Source organism: Salmo trutta, chromosome 26 (assembly GCF_901001165.1).
Source record: "Salmo trutta chromosome 26, fSalTru1.1, whole genome shotgun sequence".
Lineage (NCBI taxonomy): Eukaryota > Metazoa > Chordata > Actinopteri > Salmoniformes > Salmonidae > Salmo > Salmo trutta.
Genome location: NC_042982.1, coordinates 40,052,418 through 40,072,867, shown reverse-complemented (window position 1 = coordinate 40,072,867; position 20,450 = coordinate 40,052,418). Strand labels below are relative to the sequence as shown.

At 44.8% G+C, this 20,450-nt stretch overlaps 2 protein-coding genes across 2 annotated transcripts in view; both read right to left on the bottom strand.

Annotated features, from left to right (window-relative positions):
• Positions 1–748: 748 nt before the first annotated feature.
• Positions 749–6,124, bottom strand: LOC115163762 (extracellular calcium-sensing receptor-like). The gene is made up of 11 exons (XM_029715926.1): positions 5,828–6,124; positions 4,861–5,039; positions 4,539–4,642; positions 3,567–3,746; positions 2,933–3,333; positions 2,602–2,797; positions 2,181–2,390; positions 1,984–2,107; positions 1,638–1,831; positions 1,278–1,559; positions 749–1,187 (listed from the first exon to the last, which is right to left on the bottom strand). The coding sequence occupies exons 1-11, from the start codon at positions 6,070–6,072 to the stop codon at positions 765–767; spliced, it is 2,538 nt and encodes an 845-aa protein (XP_029571786.1). The 5' UTR covers positions 6,073–6,124; the 3' UTR covers positions 749–764.
• Positions 6,125–7,217: 1,093 nt separating this feature from the next.
• The window catches only part of LOC115163913 (1-phosphatidylinositol 4,5-bisphosphate phosphodiesterase eta-1-like), a 118,459-nt gene continuing 105,226 nt past the window's right edge, over positions 7,218–20,450 (bottom strand). Inside the window, 4 exon segments of the mRNA XM_029716112.1 lie at positions 7,218–11,019; positions 11,884–12,307; positions 13,232–13,291; positions 14,135–14,214. Of these exon segments, the coding sequence (XP_029571972.1) occupies positions 8,276–11,019; positions 11,884–12,307; positions 13,232–13,291; positions 14,135–14,214 (3,308 nt within the window). The 3' untranslated portion in view covers positions 7,218–8,275.

The window sequence follows — 20,450 nt, the reverse complement described above, 5'->3', positions numbered from 1 at the left end:
CCACACTCATTCACTAATGAATTAATTATTCATTAATGCACATTTTAATTTAATAAAACATTCTGACTTGAAAGGAGTTGCTTGAATGTGTTTTTATTGAACCGTTGAAATTTACAATGATACTTCATTAAAATATCAGGAAACTGTGTCATATGGGAAAACAGAATTACACACCTTATAAAATGTGAAAGGAATGAACAACATTTTTCATTAACCATATCTAATTCAACTGATTGGTTTTCAGAACTGTCTTTCAGGGGAGAAATGGATGTCATTAAAGTCTATTGATGATGGAAAAGAAGAGTAATGTTGTGATTCAGAGGAAGACTTACTAAGTTGTGATTCACTGTTGATTCACTGTAGACTCACTGCTGACTCACTATTGATTCACTGTTGACTCAACCGTGAGTCACTGCTGACTCACTATTGAATCATTAGAAACATACACTACCAGCAGGGTAGGAAAGTCCTGTTCATTAGGTTTTGTCTGTAAAGTATGTAACTTGCTTGTAAGTATTAAACCATGTATCATGTCATTCTTTGTTAAGTATTTAACATACAAAACAATAGTGAGATGGTGTGATTAACTAAACACAATGAAGACTATATTTGGACATCATGTGTTTCTTGGTGGTTTCTAATTGGACATCATGTTTTCCTGGTGGTTTCTAATTGGACATCATGTTTTTCTTGCTGGTTTCTAATTGGACATCATGTGTTTCTTGGTGGTTTCTAATTGGACATCATGTGTTTCTTGGTGGTTTCTATTTGGACATCATGTGTTTCTTGGTGTTTCTCTCTGGTCTCAGGAGGATGATGTAACACTTTGGCATGAAGATGCAGAACAGTAACCCAAAGCTGGAAGCTAAGATGGCGAATATCTCCACAGCGTCTGCGTACTTCCCAGGAGAGCTGATGTAGGCAGGGACGAATGAAATCCACACAGCACAGAAGATCAGCATGCTGAAGGTGATGAACTTGGCCTCGTTGAAGTTGTCTGGGAGTTTCCTGGCCAGGAAGGCTAAGAGGAGACAGAGGGAGGCCAGCAGGCCGATGTAGCCCAGCACCAGAGAGAAACCAACCACAGAGCCCACCTCACACTCCAGGATGACCTTTGACCCCTTGAGGCCTAGGTCACGGTAAGGAAGGGGAGAGCTCACGGACAGCCACACGGCACAGATGATCACCTGCATTTACAAACACAATTTACTTGTCTTATAAATTATTGATTAGTTCCGTTAGGTGACTTGAATTTATTTCAACGTTAAAGCTCTCACCTGAACACTGGTAAAGAGGAAGACACTCCCTCTCTGCTGACCGGGTCCAAACCACCTCATCAGCTGCCCAGCACCGGGCCTGGCTGAGCGGAACGCAGCCAGAACCACAATGGTCTTGACCAGTAGGCAGGAGAGGCAGAGCACAAAGATGACCCCAAAAGCCGCCTGGCGGATCCGACACGCCCACACAGAGGGACGCCCAATGAACACCAACGAACACAGGAAGCAGAGCTTGAGTGACAGGAGAAGCAGGAAGCTCAGCTCCGAGTTGTTGGCCCGCACCTGGAAGGGTTACACATACATGCTACCATAGAAGAATTCTCAATTTGATCCCATTCAACACTTTATTAAAGCTCTTACCAGAGGGGTATGGCGGTGGTACACAAAGAACACAAACACAGCCACTGTTGCCACAGCGCCACACACGGCAACAGTGGTCAGGGTGACGCCCATGACGTCGTTGAAGGAGAGGAACTCGAGCTGACGAGGGACGCAGGCGGTCCGATGGCTGTTGGACCAGAACTCCAGAAGACAGCGGTCACATTGCATAGAGCCTGGGAGATGGAACTCATTACTATAATGATTGAAAAGCATCAGTAATTATTCAGTCTAATAAGTCTTAAGTAAGCATTAACACACAACAGACTGTGGGAATAACCACACACCTCAGTGATGTGAGAAGACCGATGATATTCAGTTCACTGACCTGTGGTGTTGCTGACCTCTCCCTCAGCACAGGAGATGCAGTCGAAGCAGCAGACAGGCTCCCCCTTCCTCCTGGCTACACGGGTGCCTGGGGGACAGCTGTCACTGCACACTGACACAGGCACCTGTAGATGACATTAAATTAATTTCAATTGAACAAAACCATTCAGTTCATGTTTTAAAAATGGTCTTTCTTACCGTATTAGATCCTGTGTTCCACTGGATGGCTGATTGGTTGATGAGGAGATTGAACCCATCTACTCGGCCAATCGTAACAAGTTTGAGCAACCCCTGGGGCGTGGCCTGCCAGTTCACAAGGTCATACACAGCAGGGACGTCCGCGCCCCGGAAGTAGAACGGCTCCCCAAGTGCAGTGGTGAAGTTAACCTGGTTCAGGTGCTGCAACAGCTTGGAGAAGAGGAGACACAAACATGACCATTACACTGTTAATATGATGTAATAACTCAAAACATATTCCCATAGTGACTATTAAGTGGACATGAATATTTAATGATATTAAATAACAAAAAAGATTACATTGGCATGACCAATTCCCACCCAAACTTATTTAATTGTTTGCAAATCATCTCTAATTAACACGGGCAATAGATGAGGGTACCTCCGCTGGGCTGATGTTGTGAGGAGGGGAGCAGGTGAAGCTACTACCCCAGGTAGGGCTGTCTCTCTTGGAGCAGGACAGCAGGCTGTGGAGGGCGTGGGCTGCAGCATACACAGCCAGGTACACGTTATAGGTTATTCTCAGCTGGGAGGTGTCTGTGAAGGGGCTCTGTACCCCCTCTAGAGTCTCTGCCCCACTGCAGGAGGCCAGGCGTGGACGAGGGGAACTGGAGGTGGGAGGAGGGGTGTGTGGTAGTGACACGGAGGGGGTTGGAGGAAGGGGAGAGGGGAGCAGAGACGTGCTGTGTCCATGTGCTGCTCCAGGACTACACCCAAACTCCGTTTCCCAGAGTTCCTTCAACAGGACATCTCCGGGACGACGAGAGGGGTGGAGACTTCGAAGGTGGGCCTCAAAGCCAGGAATAGGTGCACTGCGGATAGCCACACCCACGACGCCCTGAGCAACGTTAAAGAGGGCGGGGTTTCGTAGGAGTTGTCCGCTGGTGCTCCATGCCTCACTGGCCAGGAACTGCCTGTCCGTCACGTTTCTCCTCCCCAGCTCCAGGAGTAATGCCCCCATGTCAGTGTACCAGAGGAAGACCAGGATCACCCGTGCTGTCGAGGCCTGGACCGTGTCTGCTGCTCGCTTCACATCCCTCACCAGGTTCGCCCGGTTGAGGGTCTCAAAGAACGCCAGGCACACCCCCGTCCCCCGAATCTCCTCCTCAAACACCTGTCGATCAAATACGAAGCACAGGGAGCTTGAGAAATGGTCACAATACTGATATTAAGTTGATTAATATTTTTTTTTTAAGTATACAGTATTAGAAATAATGTAAATTAACAAAATTCAGTTTTCTATACAATTGTTTTATGTTGTAAATTCAATTCTGCATTTCTTTTTCTGTAAACTGAGCAAGAATTTATAAAGTCGTAGACAAAATTCGAAGTAAAATAAAGAAACACCTGTATGGCCAGACGACCGTAGTCATTGTCTACAGCGATAGCCCCGACCCAGGTCCATCCCAACAGCCAGGTGAGCCGGGCCATGGTGAGGGCCTGGTAGACATCACTGGGGATTGTCCTGAAGAAGTTAGGGAACTCCAGTCTGTCACTGAGACAGCCGCAGCTGGCCTGGTAACTGATCTGAGGACAACGCCATTGAATCAATCATTTCTCACTAAATACCAGACCAGATGAATTATAATTAATTAAAGCATTATCGCAATCTTTCTAGCTGAGTGCACAAAACATTAAGAACACCTCCTTTGCCCTCAAAACTGCCTCAATTCGTTAGGGCATGGACTCTACAAGGTGTCAAAAGCGTTCCACAGGGATGCTGGCCCATGTTGACTCCAATGCTTCCCACAGTTGTTTCAAGTTGGCTGGATGTCCTTTGAGTGGTGGATCATTCTTGGTACACACGGGTAACTATTGAGCGTGAAAAACCCAGCAGCATTGCAGTTCTTGACACAAACCTGTGTGCCTGGCACCTACTACCATACCACATTCACAATCTTTTGTCTTGCACATTCACCCTCTGAATGGGCAATATACACAATCCATGTCTCAATTTTCTCAAGGCTTAATAAACATATTTTAAATCCTTCTTTAACCTGTCTCCTCCCCTTCATCTACACTGATTGAAGTGGATTTAACAAGTGACATCAAGAAGGGATCTTAGCTTTCACTCGGATTCACTTGGTCAGTCTATGTCATGGAACAGCAGGTGTTCCTAAAGTTTTGTCCACTCAGTATATAAACTGGTTGTTGAGAGAGCGACTAAGGACACAATCACATCAATCTTTTTTTATGAAGTACTAAATACCCTCATATAATTTCTCAGTAAATACTAGACCATCTGAAATATGATGAATTAAAGTATTATGGCAATTGTTCTAGCCATTGCACTTCCTGGTTGTGTGGAGAGAGACTGACCACAGGCACAGAGAGCGGCCCCAGTGTCCTGGCCAGGATGATGGCCTGAGTGGACGATGCATCGCCAATGACCAGAGGGACAGGGCAGTCACTAGATGGCCGTGCTGGACAGGACAGAATACACATAACATGGTTGTTTAATCAGAACTACATGATACCAAGTACATGAGCTACAGTATTTGTTATTCATTTAGAGTAGGATTTCCACAATATTAGTGGCTAATAGGCAAATACATTTCAATACATTTTAATTTTAGGTAAAGTTTAGGTTGTGGTTAGTGGTTAAAATCACATTTGAGGTTAGAAAGCTCTGTAGTTTCACATCTGATGTTCCCCCCTGACACCAGGGACAGTGCCCCTTGCAGGCTCCAGGGGTGCTGACTACAGCTGTCCAGGATACGGTAGCCCAGCTGGATCCCCGGCAGCAGGAAGGGGTTACGGTTAATCTCGTCCACCGCAAACACCAGCGCATGTGCCCATTGCAATGGTTCCTCTTGGAAACTGAGAGCAGGGATGTGAAACATGAGAAAGGAGAGAGAGTGAGAATGACAGAGAAACATTCAACATGTGTAATTGAGCATGATGTAAGCCTGTAATCAGATGACTGTAATTTATTGTGAGAAGAAACAACATTCAACATAAAACAGCACAACAAAAATATATTTAATGCTGAACACACCGGAAAAATACCACAATCTCTGACAGCAATATTATTTAGGTGTTTGCATTTACAAGAAATATGCCGTGCCTCAATGTACTCAGAGAAATAGAGCACTGTGCTACAGCAAATACAGTCTCTCTCTCTGAGATTACACAAATTAGAATTGAGGAGAGAAGTTGGACAAAAACAAAGATTGAAATAGTTTTGCAGACAATTTGTTAACATCAGATTTGAAATTGTCTGTAAAACAATTAACAATTCATTTTGAAGTGATTATGATTCTGTGTAAAAAGCAAAACATTTAAAATTTCAATTTGACTTGATTTAAGATTCTATGTAAAAAGTAAAAGACCAATGGTCTATTTTCCAGTAGAGTACCTAACAGTCTTCTGAAGAGAACAACACTTAGATCAAATCTGACATGAAACAAAAATAAGGCTTGGAAAATAAGTAAAGAAAAGTGTGCTGCTAAAATTAAATGCTGTTCCAAAATGGAAAAAAATGACTTACATCAAAAGAATAAGCAAGGATTAAAATCTCAATTCAACAACCTTTGAAAAGAAAGACACAAGAAATGGTCAAAGTGCGATAACAAAGTTAGAGAACAGAAATAAACGAAAGAACTTACTTCACACAGGACTGCAGGTCAGGGGGTTGGCTGAAGCTCAGGTCTGGAGCAGGAGGGAGGTTATGGAAGGGGATGAGACCCCCGATCACAACTTCACCTTCCTGGGAGAGACCACGGTCATCCAGACCAACCGAACGATCCCACCGTGAACACACAGTTGTCTGAACCATCCCTGACCCATCCCTGACCAGCCAGGGCAGTAGCAGGGGAATGGCCGGTGTCAGCCAGGTCAACCAGGGGGACATGGGGGAGCTCCTCTGGACACACAGACAGGAAGGCAGTTGACCAGACCAGACCAAAACCTGTCCCAATGTAATTTCTAAATACTGATAAAAACATGAAAAACTACAGCACAGTTGTAATGATGAAACATACAGATGAGTCAAAAGAGTGTAAAGATTATGATCAGAAATCCTCCCTGTCTTTACATCCAGCCTGGTGGGGGAAAGTTAATGTACTTCCTCCCTGTCTTTACATCCAGCCTCGTGGGTGAAAGTTAATGGACTTCCTCCCTGTTAAGATGCTCCCAGATTTTTTTATGTAGCACAGATCAGCCTCAGTAGTTCTCCGTCAGGTGAAGACAAGCTTGAGCTTCTTGGGTAGTGGACCAGTCTCTATCTCCCAGTGTTTGGTCTGGCAGGAGCTTCCTCTGATCTGGCCCAGTGGAGGGTAAGGGAGGGTATTTATAATGACCAGAGATCATAGAGAAGAGACAGAGTAAACAAGATGGCACACTGAGTGAGACCCTAAATCACAGGCCTCCTGAGTGTTGCTGTTAGGGATAATGGCTTGACACAAAACGATTAGAGACAAGTAAGGGTGACAGGGGTACTTCTAATTTTGAAAAATATGTTTTTAGTTTTGTGCTGCACCAATCATGGAAGCATGGAGGGGTGAGGAAGGAGGGTGATGGGGGTACAAGGACCAGGACTAAAGGGATAGTGTGACTTAATCTCCAAATAATAGTTTGAGGATTTAGATGGCCACAGGTGCTCTCTCTCTAATCTCCCTTACTGCTCATTTCACAAACAATTACATCCCATTATCCACACACAGCAAGATACAAAAACACAGGCAAGGAGGGGGGCTGTGTGTGTGTGTGTGTGTGTGTGTGTGTGTGTGTGTGTGTGTGTGTGTGTGTGTGTGTGTGTGTGTGTGTGTGTGTGTGTGTGTGTGTGTGTACATGCCATGGCAAGAGCAGTCGTACACCCCAGTGGCTACAACACCGATAAACGTAGAATATAATTAGGGAGTGTGTCGGTGAGAGAAATAGGGTGGAAAATAGAGTGAGAGAAATGGAGAGAAAGATGGTGGAAAAGGAATGAGACAAAAAACAAACATCAAGATAAGCAAATAGAAGACCAGTATTCAAACAGACAGACATGCTGCGTTCAAGTCAAATTTTTTATGAATTTTATTACATCAGTAGGAAAATGCTCACAGTAATGTTCCGAGTGACCATACAAAGAACAAAGGATGGGTTTAACACTGAAAAGAAGAATAAAAACATGCAACTTGGTCCAGTCGAAAAACCCTTATACGTCTGTATTAAATTAATTGTAAAAAAAATTCAAGCATTTAAACTCAAAAAGTTACAAATATGTGATAATGTTTAAAATCTTAGAAAGTGAGAAGTCAGAGCAAGCAAGAAGTCCGAGTATTTAATCCAATCCCACTATTACCTATTCTGTGAAAAGATAATAGTGCACTGTGATGTCTACAGATCGATGCATAGTCACGCTGGACATTTAACATGCAGAAAACAGCACAACTAAATGACAACACCTTAAATTAAAAACTAATCTACAGTAGAATATGTACCAACAACACCCGCACACAGAGGACAGTCAGAGGAGAAGGAACGCTTGAGGAAGATCTCTGATGAAACAGATCCCATCCCTTAAAAGTGGTCCCCCACTGGGCACACACTGGTTGAATCAACATTGTCTCCACGTCATTTCAATGTTGAACAAACGTGGAATAGACATTGCATTGATGTCTGTGGGCCTCTGATAATACTAATACACATTTAAAATGTACAAAGACCAAGACAACACTTCCCTTCAGAGTTAAACACATTTGTAAAGTTTCCTTATTTTCTGCTTTATAGTAGATGGCGTTAACTTGAACAGGAAGTAGAATTACAGGAACAGACAGGACAGGAAATGGGTACATCAAAGATGGAAGTAGTTTAATAACAGTCTGTTCCAAACTACATTTAAAGAACATTCTGATCAGGACATGAAGAAGAAGAACAAAAAACATATTTACATTTACAGACAAGACTGTCAGACCCAATCAGGTAGTTGACTTTATATCTGAAAGTATTATTGGACAGCCCAACCAGGATATATGTTTTTTTCCTCGGTCCTAAGCAGGAAGCTGATTTGCTGCATTTTGGAAGTACATTATACATCATTCTATGTAGGTGATAACCAGGAAGTGGGTTCAGAGTCTGAGCAGGAAGTAGACCTCCGGTTCTGATTGTATACAGGAGTCTGTGGGCAGCAGAGAGTCATCATGATAAGGATCACCATAGTGATCTCCAAATCCATACCCCAGTGTGGTGCACCCCCCCTCAGGCAGCCCCCTGTCCTCCAGCTGTTCCAGGTAGCCCGCTATGTAGGAGCCTGTGGAGTGTCTGTTAGCTGGGGGGTTCTGACCTGCTGCTACTTTAGCACGCAGCACTACCCCTCCCACGCTGGAGGGGGCGGTCATGTCCTGGGGCTTCAGAGCCTCCCGCTGCCTCTCTCGAGCGCGATTGTTGATGTGACGCACACGGCTCTGGCTCCGAGAGGAGAGACGGCGAGAGAGGAGGGGCGGGGAGTCCTCCTGGGTGTCAGGGACAAAGTTTGAGGAGGGGCAGGAGCCTGATGGGGGTATGAAGGGTTTGGGGGGTATCTGTCTGTCCCGGTCTCTGTCATCCCCCTCTAGGGTGACTAGTTTGCGTAACTGCTTAGTGAGGGGGTCTGCAGACTGCAGCCGCTGGGACAGACCCCCCAGGCCCCTCATTCTCCTCCGCTCCTTCATACAGGGGGTGATAAAGCTGCGGCTGATAACGTTGTACTTGCTGTGGAAGTTGCAGGAGATGTCCTCTGATGTCAGGTCACTCAGAGACTTGGACTTGCAGGGGCTGGGGACTGTGGATGGTCTGAGGATAGGTAGAGGAGGGGTGAGGGTGGAGCCCAAAAGGGGCAGTGATGGGTGACCAGATTGGGGTTGGAGCTGGGTTTGTGGCTTGGGCTGGGTGTCTGATTGGGGTTGGGTTTGGGTCAGGCGTTGGAGCTGGGTATCTGATTTGGGTTGGGGTTGGGCCTGGGGAAGGGGCTGGGTGTGTGATTGGGGCTGGGGTTGGGGCTGGGTGTAGTGGGAGGCCGAGGCAGTGGAGGGTCTGAAGCAGTCGTAGTCTTGCTGGCTGTAGTCCACACTACAGTCTGACCTGGGGGAGTGCAGGCCTCTGTCTCTGGGGAGGCTAACAGACCTTGGACCAGACACAACAGACAGACACTCTGAGGAGGAGAACACATTCTGGAAGCAGGCTGACGCTTCTCCCTGACCCTGTCCTTCCCCTGTCCCACCCTGGTAGCCCCTGGTCTGGGACTGGGTGGGACCACTGTAACTGTGCTGCTGGGTGAAGGCTCTGGTAATGTGTCTGCAATGGGTGGAGGAGTGGCTGTTCAGGAGGAGGGGGCTGGGGGGCCCTTTGCAGGGGGAGGGCTGAGTTTGAGGGGTTATTGATGGGGCTTGGCGAGGGGAGGGCTGGTGTGAGGGCTGTTTGAGGGGTGAAGGACACTGGGAGAGCTGGAGTTGGGGTGCATGCCGGGGATAGGGGTATAGTTGGGTAAGCTGGCTTTGGGGAGCAGCGTAGCATTTGGTTGGGCTGGTAGCGACCCAGGCATGGTTGTGTCTCGGTAATGTCAGGGTCATCTCCAGTGGATCCTCGTCCACGTTAATTTCCACCTCCATCAGACTACTTCCTTCCGTGTCATGGCACAACAGGAATTGGTCAGACACTGTGCTGTTGTTGGACGGGCACCCGTAACCCCCCGACAACCCCCACTCTCCCACTGACCCCAACCCTTTAGGTTCACAGTCACCCCCACAGCCCTCTCCTGTCTCCTCCACCACACCCCTCCGTGAGCCCACCCAGCTGCCGTTGCCTAGTACCCCCAGGAGAGGCGGCACCTTGGCTGGGGAAGGCTCCAGGCTTCCCATGGGTGTGCTCTCCTCAGAGTCAGCCTGGATGTTGCCGATGGTCTGCTTCCTCAGGTTGTAGACAGAGACTGGAGACAAGACCTCCTCATCCAGGATGGTATAGACCTCTTCCAGCTCCGTGGTCTCAGGACTGGAGAAGAGAAGTGGGGGAGGGGGGTCTGAATGGGAGGTCTTGGGGTGGGGTGGGAGTAGGTTCTGGTTCGTGTGGTTAGCGGTCTGGCTTGCTTTTCGAGGAGTGATAGGTCCGTTCATTGCCTTGCGGGGGTAGGTGGTGGTCTGTGGGTCTTTATATTGGGTGGTATAGTCTATGGTGACCTTACAGGGTGTGCTGGAGTCCCAGACAGCAGGATGGGACAGACAGGACATGACACTGAGGGCGTGGGGGTCAGAATTCATTATGAAATCATTCTGGTCGCCGGTGAGGTCAAACTGACCAATCAGAGCGGAAATAGACCCGTAGGTGGTGTCGTTGCCAAGGGATACGGCGTCAATGAGTTGTGAGATGATGCTGTCCTGTAGGGGAACGGGGCTTTGCAGATCAGACCGGTCCACATTCAGTAGGGAGATGGAGGGCTCAGAGGAAGAGGATGAAGGAGAGGAGGAAGTTGCTGGTGTGTTTGTTGTACTAAGTAATGTTGTCTCTGGTCTGCTCTCAGTAGGTACGTGTAAACAGTTGCTCTCTGTCTCTGTTGAGCTGCTGAGGTGACACAACGTCCTTTGGCGAGAAGAAACATCCTCAGCTTTGCTGGGTGGGTTGACTCTGTCCTGTGATTGGTCTTTGGAGTCACCATCTACAGTTCCTCCTCCTCGGCCAATGGCCAGGTAGGAGGTCTCATCGGATTGGTCAGACTCTGTGGTGTTATCCTGTGCGTTGTTGTGATTGGTGGAAGATGTGGACACTTTGTGCTCAAGGGAGGCGGATGATTCGACGATGAGTTCCACAGAGTGAGACCTGGGCTGGTTAAAGGGGGACATTCCTATGGAAACAGACAAGTTAGACAGTCAGTAAAGATTCAAACATATCACAGCCGTACGTAGAACACCAAGCCAACCAACAACCAACCGACACATTCCGTCCAATACGAGCCGATAGCAACACAGAGACGAATGGAATGTACCACCAAATACGACTGTGAGAGGGGTGTTGGAGAATGAGGCTGTGCAGGTAACAGAATGAACATCCACTTTTTAGGGGGAACTTCAAATTTCGTAACAGATGGTCGAATGGGAACAATAAAAAAAATTAAAAAATAAAAGGAAAATGTACATTTTGAAATAGTATTTTTACAAAGTTACATCAGTGGCATGATGTAATACTGGGATGTTTTAGGATGAGGCAACCTTAGGAGGTGTTTTGGTTTACCTGGCGGGATATCCTAGTCAGTTCTCTACTACAGAGTAGCGCCACAGAGTGAAGAAGGAACAGAAAAGGCAAGTTAAAGTAGTGAGGAAGAATAGAGTGCCTGGATTTGTCAATTCACATGAAAACACATTTTTATTTCTATATTTTAGAAAATGACAAGTTAGAAACAAGGCAACGGTTTACATTTCACATAAGACCCATAGCACTGTTTCACTGAGAGCGCAGGACAACAACTCTAAGCATCATGTCACATATAGCAAACAAAGCCAGTTGCTCTGCCTTTACAGGTAAGCCTATGGTCATGTATTGCGCTGAGAAATAGGCAACATGATGCTGTTACACTGCCGGTTGGTTTCTTGCATTGGTTTCTTCTTACATGTTAGATATCTATTATAACATATTGCTTGTTACATGGCATATCGTTAATTGTTATGGTTGATGTAAGAGTGTGTGAGGTCTACTGAGGAAGTCTACCCACCGATGAGTGTGTCTGCACCCAGGTCAGTCTGCTCCTCGTTGGGGGAGCAAAGGGAGAGCTGTCCCTGCAGTAGTCTCTCCAGGGGCATGGAGATGGGCCTGTGGGTGAGGGGTGTTGGGCGTCTCTCCACCATTACCCCCTCCATGTCCCTTTCCCTGTTCCGGGACCCCTCCCCCCCAGCCCCTGCCCCGGCCCACACTCTGTCCTTGCCGTCTGATATGGAGGCCTTGCGGTCCGATATGGAGGTGGAGGACTCAGCGAGCTTCATCTTGGTTTTCTTCCGTCGGTTGGCAGGGGCGCTGGCGGTGCGTCGGAGGAGGTGGTCACTGATGGAGCGTTTCCTGAGGGCCGAACCACAGCTGGTGTCCACTGACGACTTAGAGGGCCTGTTGAATAAGCCTCTGATGCCTCGGAGCTGACGACCCTGGTGGGTGGAGAGAGGGAAGGGGAGAGAGGGACAGAGAGAGATATAGGGAGAGAGAGTGAGGGGGAGAGAAGGAGGGAAGAGGAAAGAAGAATGAAGAGAGAGGGGTGAGAGAGAGAAATAGTGTTTAGTATTTTGCATGAAAATATGAATTGCATGGTATGAGGAAGGTTAGATAAGATGTGCCATGCTTTTCAATCACATCACAGTATTCCCACCACAATGCAAACATGCCTGAGAAACAATATAGACTGAAAACATTAACACACTTCACTCTACACAAAACAAAATATTTTCAGCAAATCACCACTTCTTTACATGAATTCAGATTAAGTGCTGAGCTGTCATTGCCCCTCCCACTCAGGTTCAGCACAGGCAGAAGACATGGGGAGAATCTCAATTGCATTTCCTTGATTCCTTGCATCGTCTCTCCTCGTCTCCTTTTCAAAACCCATTGGATTAGGTCAGAGGTCCGTCCCGTCTAACCTTCTCATCCAAAAGGTCTCGAGAAGGAGGCGAGGAGAGAGGACATGGGGAATCAAGGAAATGCAATTGAGATTCTCCTGTGGCCAAAGACATGCCCTTAGATGGCACTATAGCATAACGGTAAGTGCTAACCACAGACAAACAACCATCTCATTCTCTCACTCACAATCCTTGCACATAGTCCCTCTTTTTACCATTATCTGTGTAGTTAGTAATGCCATGAGCTCTGATTTTATGAACCCAATAATGACTGATAAAATGCATAGAAAATCACCTAACAAGAAAACACATCCACAATACACACAATATACCAATCTTAGATGTACAGTAGCATACACAAAGAAATACACCTGAAACCATATACACTCCACCACACACAGTGGAAACAGTTGACAGTCGTGCAGATGCCATGCAGCATACATAGTCTACCCAGGATACCTTGTTGGCTCCTAGAAAGTGCATTATGGTAAAGCTGGGGTTCAGGACTAGTGGACTCCACTGGAAAGGAAGAATGTACCAGCTTAGCTTGGGAGAATTATATAGATGACAATTAACTGTAATATATATGTATATATGTAGAAGCTGAAACTGATTATTCCCCTTCAGACCACTACTTTTCTATAGGGTCAGAGTAGCACTAGCCTGGTACCCAGATTTGATCTCACTAGCCTGGTCCCAAAGCTGTTTGTGCGTTTGCATGCTCCATTGGCATTGTCAAGCAAATCATGTTTTGCAGTTCCATAAGAACATGGCAAGATACCAGAAACAGACTGGTACACAGGCTATATTAAGGAGATCAGAAACAGACTGGTAACCAGGCTAAATTAAAGAGACCAGAAACAGACTGGTACCCAGGCTATATTAAAGAGGTTAGAAACAGACTGGTTCCCAGGCTATATTAAAGAGACCAGAAACAGACTGGTACCCAGGCTATATTAAAGAGACCAGAAACAGACTGGTACCCAGACTATATTAAAGAGACCAGAAATAGACTGGTACCCAGGCTATATTAAAGAGGTTAGAAACAGACTGGTTCCCAGGCTATATTAAAGAGACCAGAAACAGACTGGTACCCAGGCTGTATCAAAGAGGTTAGAAACAGACTGGAACCCAGGCTATATAAAAGAGATCTGAAACAGACTGGAACCCAGGCTATATAAAATAGATCTGAAACAGACTGGTACCCAGGCTATATTAAAGAGACCAGAAACAGACTGGTACCCAGGCTAGGGTCAGTGGTGACACGTGGAGAAGAGGACCAGGGATACTAGGAATGGCTCAGACTGTACTGTACATATCTTACCATAGAAGGGTTATCTCACTGCAATGTACTGTACCTACCTTCCCATAGATGTCATGAACTGATACGTGGATAAAGATGGACGCCTCAGTCAACCCCTCCAAGTACACATGTCTATAACCTGAAGAGAGAGAGAGGGAGAGAGACAGAGAGTTATCCCTGTGGAGAGGTCATTACAATACAGTACCCCATGTATATTAAAAATAACACTGCACGGAATAAGTACAAAAAAGCTCCTCAAGGACAATCTAGAGACACTATTTGCTGACTGCTACAAAGAGGGGAATGTAAGCAACTTCACTTTCTACAGAGACCATCCCCTGGCATGACACAGTGCTATATTAACCAGACCATCACCTGGCATGGCACAGTGCTATATTAACCAGACCATCCCCTGGCATGGCACAGTGCTATATTAACACAGACCATCCCCTGACATGGCACAGTGCTATATTAACACAGACCATCCCCTGGCATGGCACAGTGCTATATTAACACAGACCATCCCCTGGCATGGCACAGTGCTATATTAACACAGACCATCCCCTGGCATGACACGGTGCTATATTAACACAGACCATCCCCTGGCATGGCACAGTGCTATATTAACCTCTCTAGGGTAGGGGGCAGTATTTGCACGGCCGGATAAAAAACGTACCCGATTTAATCTGCTTATTACTACTGCCCAGAAACTAGCATATGCATATAATTATTGGCTTTGGATAGAAAACACCCTAAAGTTTCTAAAACTGTTTGAATGGTGTCTGTGAGTATAACAGAACTCATATGGCAGGCAAAAACCTGAGAAGATTCCTTACAGGAAGTGCCCTCTCTGACCATTTCTTGGGCTTCTACACTCTCTTTATTGAAAACTGAGGATCTCTGCTGTAACGTGACACTTCCTACAGCTCCCATAGGCTCTCAGAAGGCGGCAAAACGGTGAATGATGCCTTTGGAGCCCCTGGCTGAAAAACAGTAGCGCATTTGGATAGTGGTCGATCAGAGAACAATGAGACTGGGGCGCGTGCACGAGGCGACACCATGTTTTTATTTTTTCGTCTTTGAACGAAAACAGGGTTTCCCGGTCGGAATATTATCGCTATTTTACGAGAAAAATCGCATAAAAATTGATTTTAAACAACGGTTGACATGTTTCGAAGTACGGTAATGGAATATTTAGACATTTTTTGTCACGAAACGCGTCGGGCGCATCACCTTCGTCACCCTTCGGATAGTGTCTTGAACGCACGAACAAAACAGAGGATATTTGAACATAACTATGGATTATTTTTAACCAAACCAACATTTGTTATTGAAGTAGAAGTCCTGGGAGTGCATTCTGACGAAGAACAGCAAAGGTAATCACATTTTTCTAATAGTAAATCGGAGTTTGGTGAGGGCCAAATTTGGTGGGGTTCAAAATAGCTAGCCATGATGGCTGGGCTATCTACTCAGAATATTGCAAAATGTGCTTTTGCCGAAAAGCTATTTTAAAATTGGACATAGCGATTGCATAAAGGAGTTCTGTATCTATAATTCTTAAAATAATTGTTATGTTTTTTGTGAACGTTTATCGTGAGTAATTTAGTAAATTCACCTGAAGTTTGCGGTGGGTATAATAGTTCTGAACGTCACATGCTAATGTAAAAAGCTGTTTTTTGATATAAATATGAACTTGATTGAACAAAACATGCATGTATAACATAATGTCCTAGGAGTGTCATCTGATGAAGATCATCAAAGGTTAGTGCTGCATTTAGCTGTGGTTTTGTTTATGTGACATTATATGCTAGCTTGAAAAATGGGTGTCTGATTATTTCTGGCTGGGTACTCTGCTGACATAATCTAATGTTTTGCTTTCGTTGTAAAGCCTTTTTGAAATCGGACAGTGTGGTTAGATTAACGAGAGTCTTGTCTTTAAATAGCTGTAAAATAGTCATATGTTTGAGAAATTGAAGTAATAGCATTTCAAACGTTTTAAAAATCGCGCCACAGGATTGCACTTGCTGTTACGTAGGTGGGACGAATTCGTCCCGCCGGTCCCATAGAGGTTAAACAAATCAAAATATATTTTATATTTGAGATTCTTCAAATATTCATTTTTCCACTGTTCCGGAAGATTCCACCAGATGGCGACTGGCTGCTTATTGCAAATGGACAAAACATCACCAAACGGATATGGCCATTTCTCCTAAACGGAAAAGACTTCGAAGACAAAACTCGGTGAGCACAGGTTTGGCCAAATGGGCTTTTAGCCCAGAAACAAGATGGCATCGAGGCCTCAACGCTTTTTGAGTTAAGGCCCATTTTCTGGGATTAAAGGTCAAAAACGGTAATAGAGCGCTAATTTGACCATTTCACATCAAAGTACATGAACCTATGGTGTAAGGAAAAAAGAACCAACCATTTATCTAATGTAATTTACGAGAAATAATTCAATGTCCGTTCGGTGATGGTTAAAGAAATTTGTTTTTTTCCCCAAAAAAGTCATGTAGAGCTCCAACACCCGGCGGATGTTGGAGCTCTACATGATTTCTGTGATTTTCTGAACTCACACACACACACACACACACACACACACACACACACACACACACACACACACACACACACACACACACACACACACACACACACACAGTCAATAGGGAGTGACACAGTGAAAGGCGTACAGACACACAGAGCCTGCAAAAGTTACCTGCGTTAGAACTATCAAAGAACCGTCAGACCTAGAGCTCTGAAACTTTATATACATGTTCTAGAGCTTAAGTCGATAGTGCATGGTGAGTTAGGTGGCCCTAGAAGGTTCTCAGGCCGATAAACAGCCTCGTCCATTAACAGTTTACAATGACACCTCTCCCGATAGCAATACATTGCCTGCTCACTTAACTTCAACCTGAAGCCTATGCGGGTTATGAATGCCACATCAAACTGTCTTCGATGACAATCCATCAGGCTACTATGAGGTCTACCTGTGTTGATTCTAAGCTTCCTGGAGCAACCGGAAGTGGTTAAATTCACCCTAATAGTGGTTTTGATTTCACAACCTGCAGTTAGGTAAAAACACCACATTCAACCCTCTATAAATCAGTCAGTTCTTAATGTAAATACTTTAAACTCAGGATTCTGTAAACGCCTACCCCAAGGAGGATATGTGTTCACTTTCAGCTTCCTGTGCCAACCGGAAGTGCCTAAAATTGGGTTCATAGGGGCTGTTTAGAAGGATTAACCTCTCTAGGGGGTGTAGGACGCTACCGTCCCACCTGGCCAACATCCAGTGAAATTGCAGAGCGCCAAATTCAAAAACAGAAATACTCATTATAAAAATTCATAAAACATACAAGTGTTATACATCGGTTTAAAGATTAACTTCTTGTTAATCCAATCACGGTGTCAGATTTCAAAAAGGCTTTACGGCGAAAGCATACCATGTGATTATCCGAGAACAGCACCCAGCAGACAAATCATTACAAACAGTTACCAGCCAAGTAGTGGAGTTACACAAGTCAGAAATAGTGATAAAATTAATCACTTACCTTTGATGATCTTCATATGGTTGCACTCACAAGACTCCCATTTACTCAATAAATGTTCGTTTTGTTGAATAAAGTCCCTCTTTATATCCAAAAACCTCCGTTTTGTTCGCGCGTTTTCTTCAGTAATCCACAGGCTCAAAGGCAGTCACAACAAACAGACGAAAAATCCGAAAAGTATCAGTAAAGTTCATAGAAATATGTCAAACGATTTTTATAATCAATCCTCAGGTTGTTTTTAGTCATAATAATCAATAACATTTCAACTGGACAATAGCTTCGTCAATATAAAAGGAAAACAAGTAAGGCGTGCTCTCGGTCGAGCGCATGAAAAACCTCTGGGACACTGAATGGTCCACTCATTCAAAGTGGTGTTACTCGCTCATTTTTCAGAATACAAGCCTGAAACAATTTCTAAAGACTGTTGACATCTAGTGGAAGCCATAGGAAGTGCAATTTGAGTCCTAAGTCAATGGATACTGTAATGGCATTCAATAGAAAACTACAAAAAATCCCACTTCCATATCAGTTTTGTTTTACTCACAGACATTATTTGAACAGTTTTGGAAACTTTAGAGTGTTTTCTATCCAAATCTACCAATTATATGCATATCCTAGCTTCTGGGCCTGAGTAGCAGGCAGTTTACTTTGGGCACGCTTTTCATCCGGAGGTGAAAATAGTGCCCCCTACCCTAGTGAGGTTAAAAAGTTCACATCTTTCCAAAAGCAACCATCATGAACTATAAATCAGTCATTTCTCCCATCAGATGTCCAAGAAAAACTCACACACACACATACAGCAAGGGCGGAGTAACACAGTGTGGGGCTTACAGACACACAGAGCCTGCAATAGATACCGGCATTCACACCATCAAATAACTGTCAGACCTAGAGCTCTGAAACTTTACATATATGTTCTAGAGCTTAAGTCGATAGTGCACGGTGAGTTATGTGGCTTTAGAAGGTTCTCAGGCCGAGCAACAGTCTCGTCCATTTGCAATGACTTCAATTCATTATGAATGACGTGAAAATGACATTTAGAAAAGTCCCAGAATCACAGGACTAGGTGCATTGAAACCGCCTCGGCCCATAGAGACAGGTCCTGATTATACATCCTAGTGATGTCTATCTAAATGAGTCACAGGTCCTGATCACACATCCTAGTGATGCCTATGTAAATGAGTCCCAGGTCCTTTCATATATCCTAGTGTCATGACTGTCCTGCTCGATTCAGGTTACAAATGACCACAATCCTGCAGAGAGATTCCACCCCCACCAGAGGAGAAGGTTGGATCTCAAGGGATAGGAAGATGGGGGGGGGGGGTTATGACACCTCACGCACATTGTAAATCTAAGGCAGGAGATTAAATTCCTTTGTCCTCTCACTATGGAGAACTATGGAGAACATTAACATGCAATACATGGACTTTGGGACAAGGGGTTCCGTCAGCCACAATGGTGGTAATGACGATATATGGAATATGAAAATGAATGTCATTTTGGTTTTGTTAATAAAAGTTAAAGGACGACGTTATAACGAAAACATTGTAACTTTAAGAGTTTTCCTAGTATATGCTTGATGTTTATACATTGTACGTTGGGTGGAAAATGTCCAAATCAAAGAGAATGTTTTTGTAAAGATGAAATGTGAAGTTAGTTGTCTAAATTGGATTTGAGTTAAATCCAGACCTCCAGAGGCTGATACTGGCGGGAACCGCCCACATCCGAGCCGAGGGTATAAGACATGTGAGTTAAGAATTAACATATCAGACTAAATGACCCGAGCTGCAGCCAAGGTCTGAGTAGTCAATGAACCCAAAACGCAACACGAGGTTGAAGACAAAGGAACCTTATTCTATCCATGCTACGGATGAGTAGCTGCATCTAAGAGGGTGAATTTAGAACAGATCACCCGGTCCCCACTCCCCATCGAAGCGTGTATCTATACTGTTTTCATTCCTACGCTGTGAGCCCTGAGCTACAGGGCTGGCTGTCCTCAGAAGACCCCTTTCAGAACAAGAGCGAGGAATCAGACCTCTAAGCAAAAAGGACACTGACATCGTGAGGACAACCAGAGAGTTGCACCAGAGAATTGCGCCATCCGAGAAGACGAAACGGTCCACGCAGAGACCCACAGCGGAGACCTTCAACACGTAATTACATCATTATATTCTGACCCATAAGAGCGGCAGTTCGGGCCAAGGTTAGGGTTAAAATAAGCATAGCTGACAAATGCACCCTAATGTATATTTCTCTCGTGTACTTTCTCCTTTTCTCTCTCTTTTGAATCCCCATGTTGGGTAACACGCGTCAGAGGGTGTTGGCCCGTTGTACTAAGTTCTAACCAATAGCCTAGACTGTGTATTTGTGTATGTGTATATTTTATTATCATTTTAGCTTTCTAGTAAATAAATAATCAACTAAACTTGGTGTGGTACAAACTCATTGGTGGGACTCGGGTTTGTGCAGATTCCCGGATTATGCAACGTTCAGAATGAGACTGTAGAGGAAATTGATTAATTAGCGACTGTTGTAAAATCAATATTCTAATATTCCTTGAGTTAATTTGGGAAATAGAAACTCAATAAAACAAATTTTCCCATGATGCCCCAGGTTAATGAGTTAATAATTGCCTGATTCATTTAATCACGTAATTATAAACCGTTAATCATTCGATGAGCAGCAGTTGTCACATTAACTAATACAACGTCACGACACCAGTGATGTCTATCTAAATGAGTCCCAGATCCTGATCACACATCCTAGTGATGTCTATCTAAATGAGTCCCAGGTCCTGATCACACATCCTAGCGATGTCTATCTA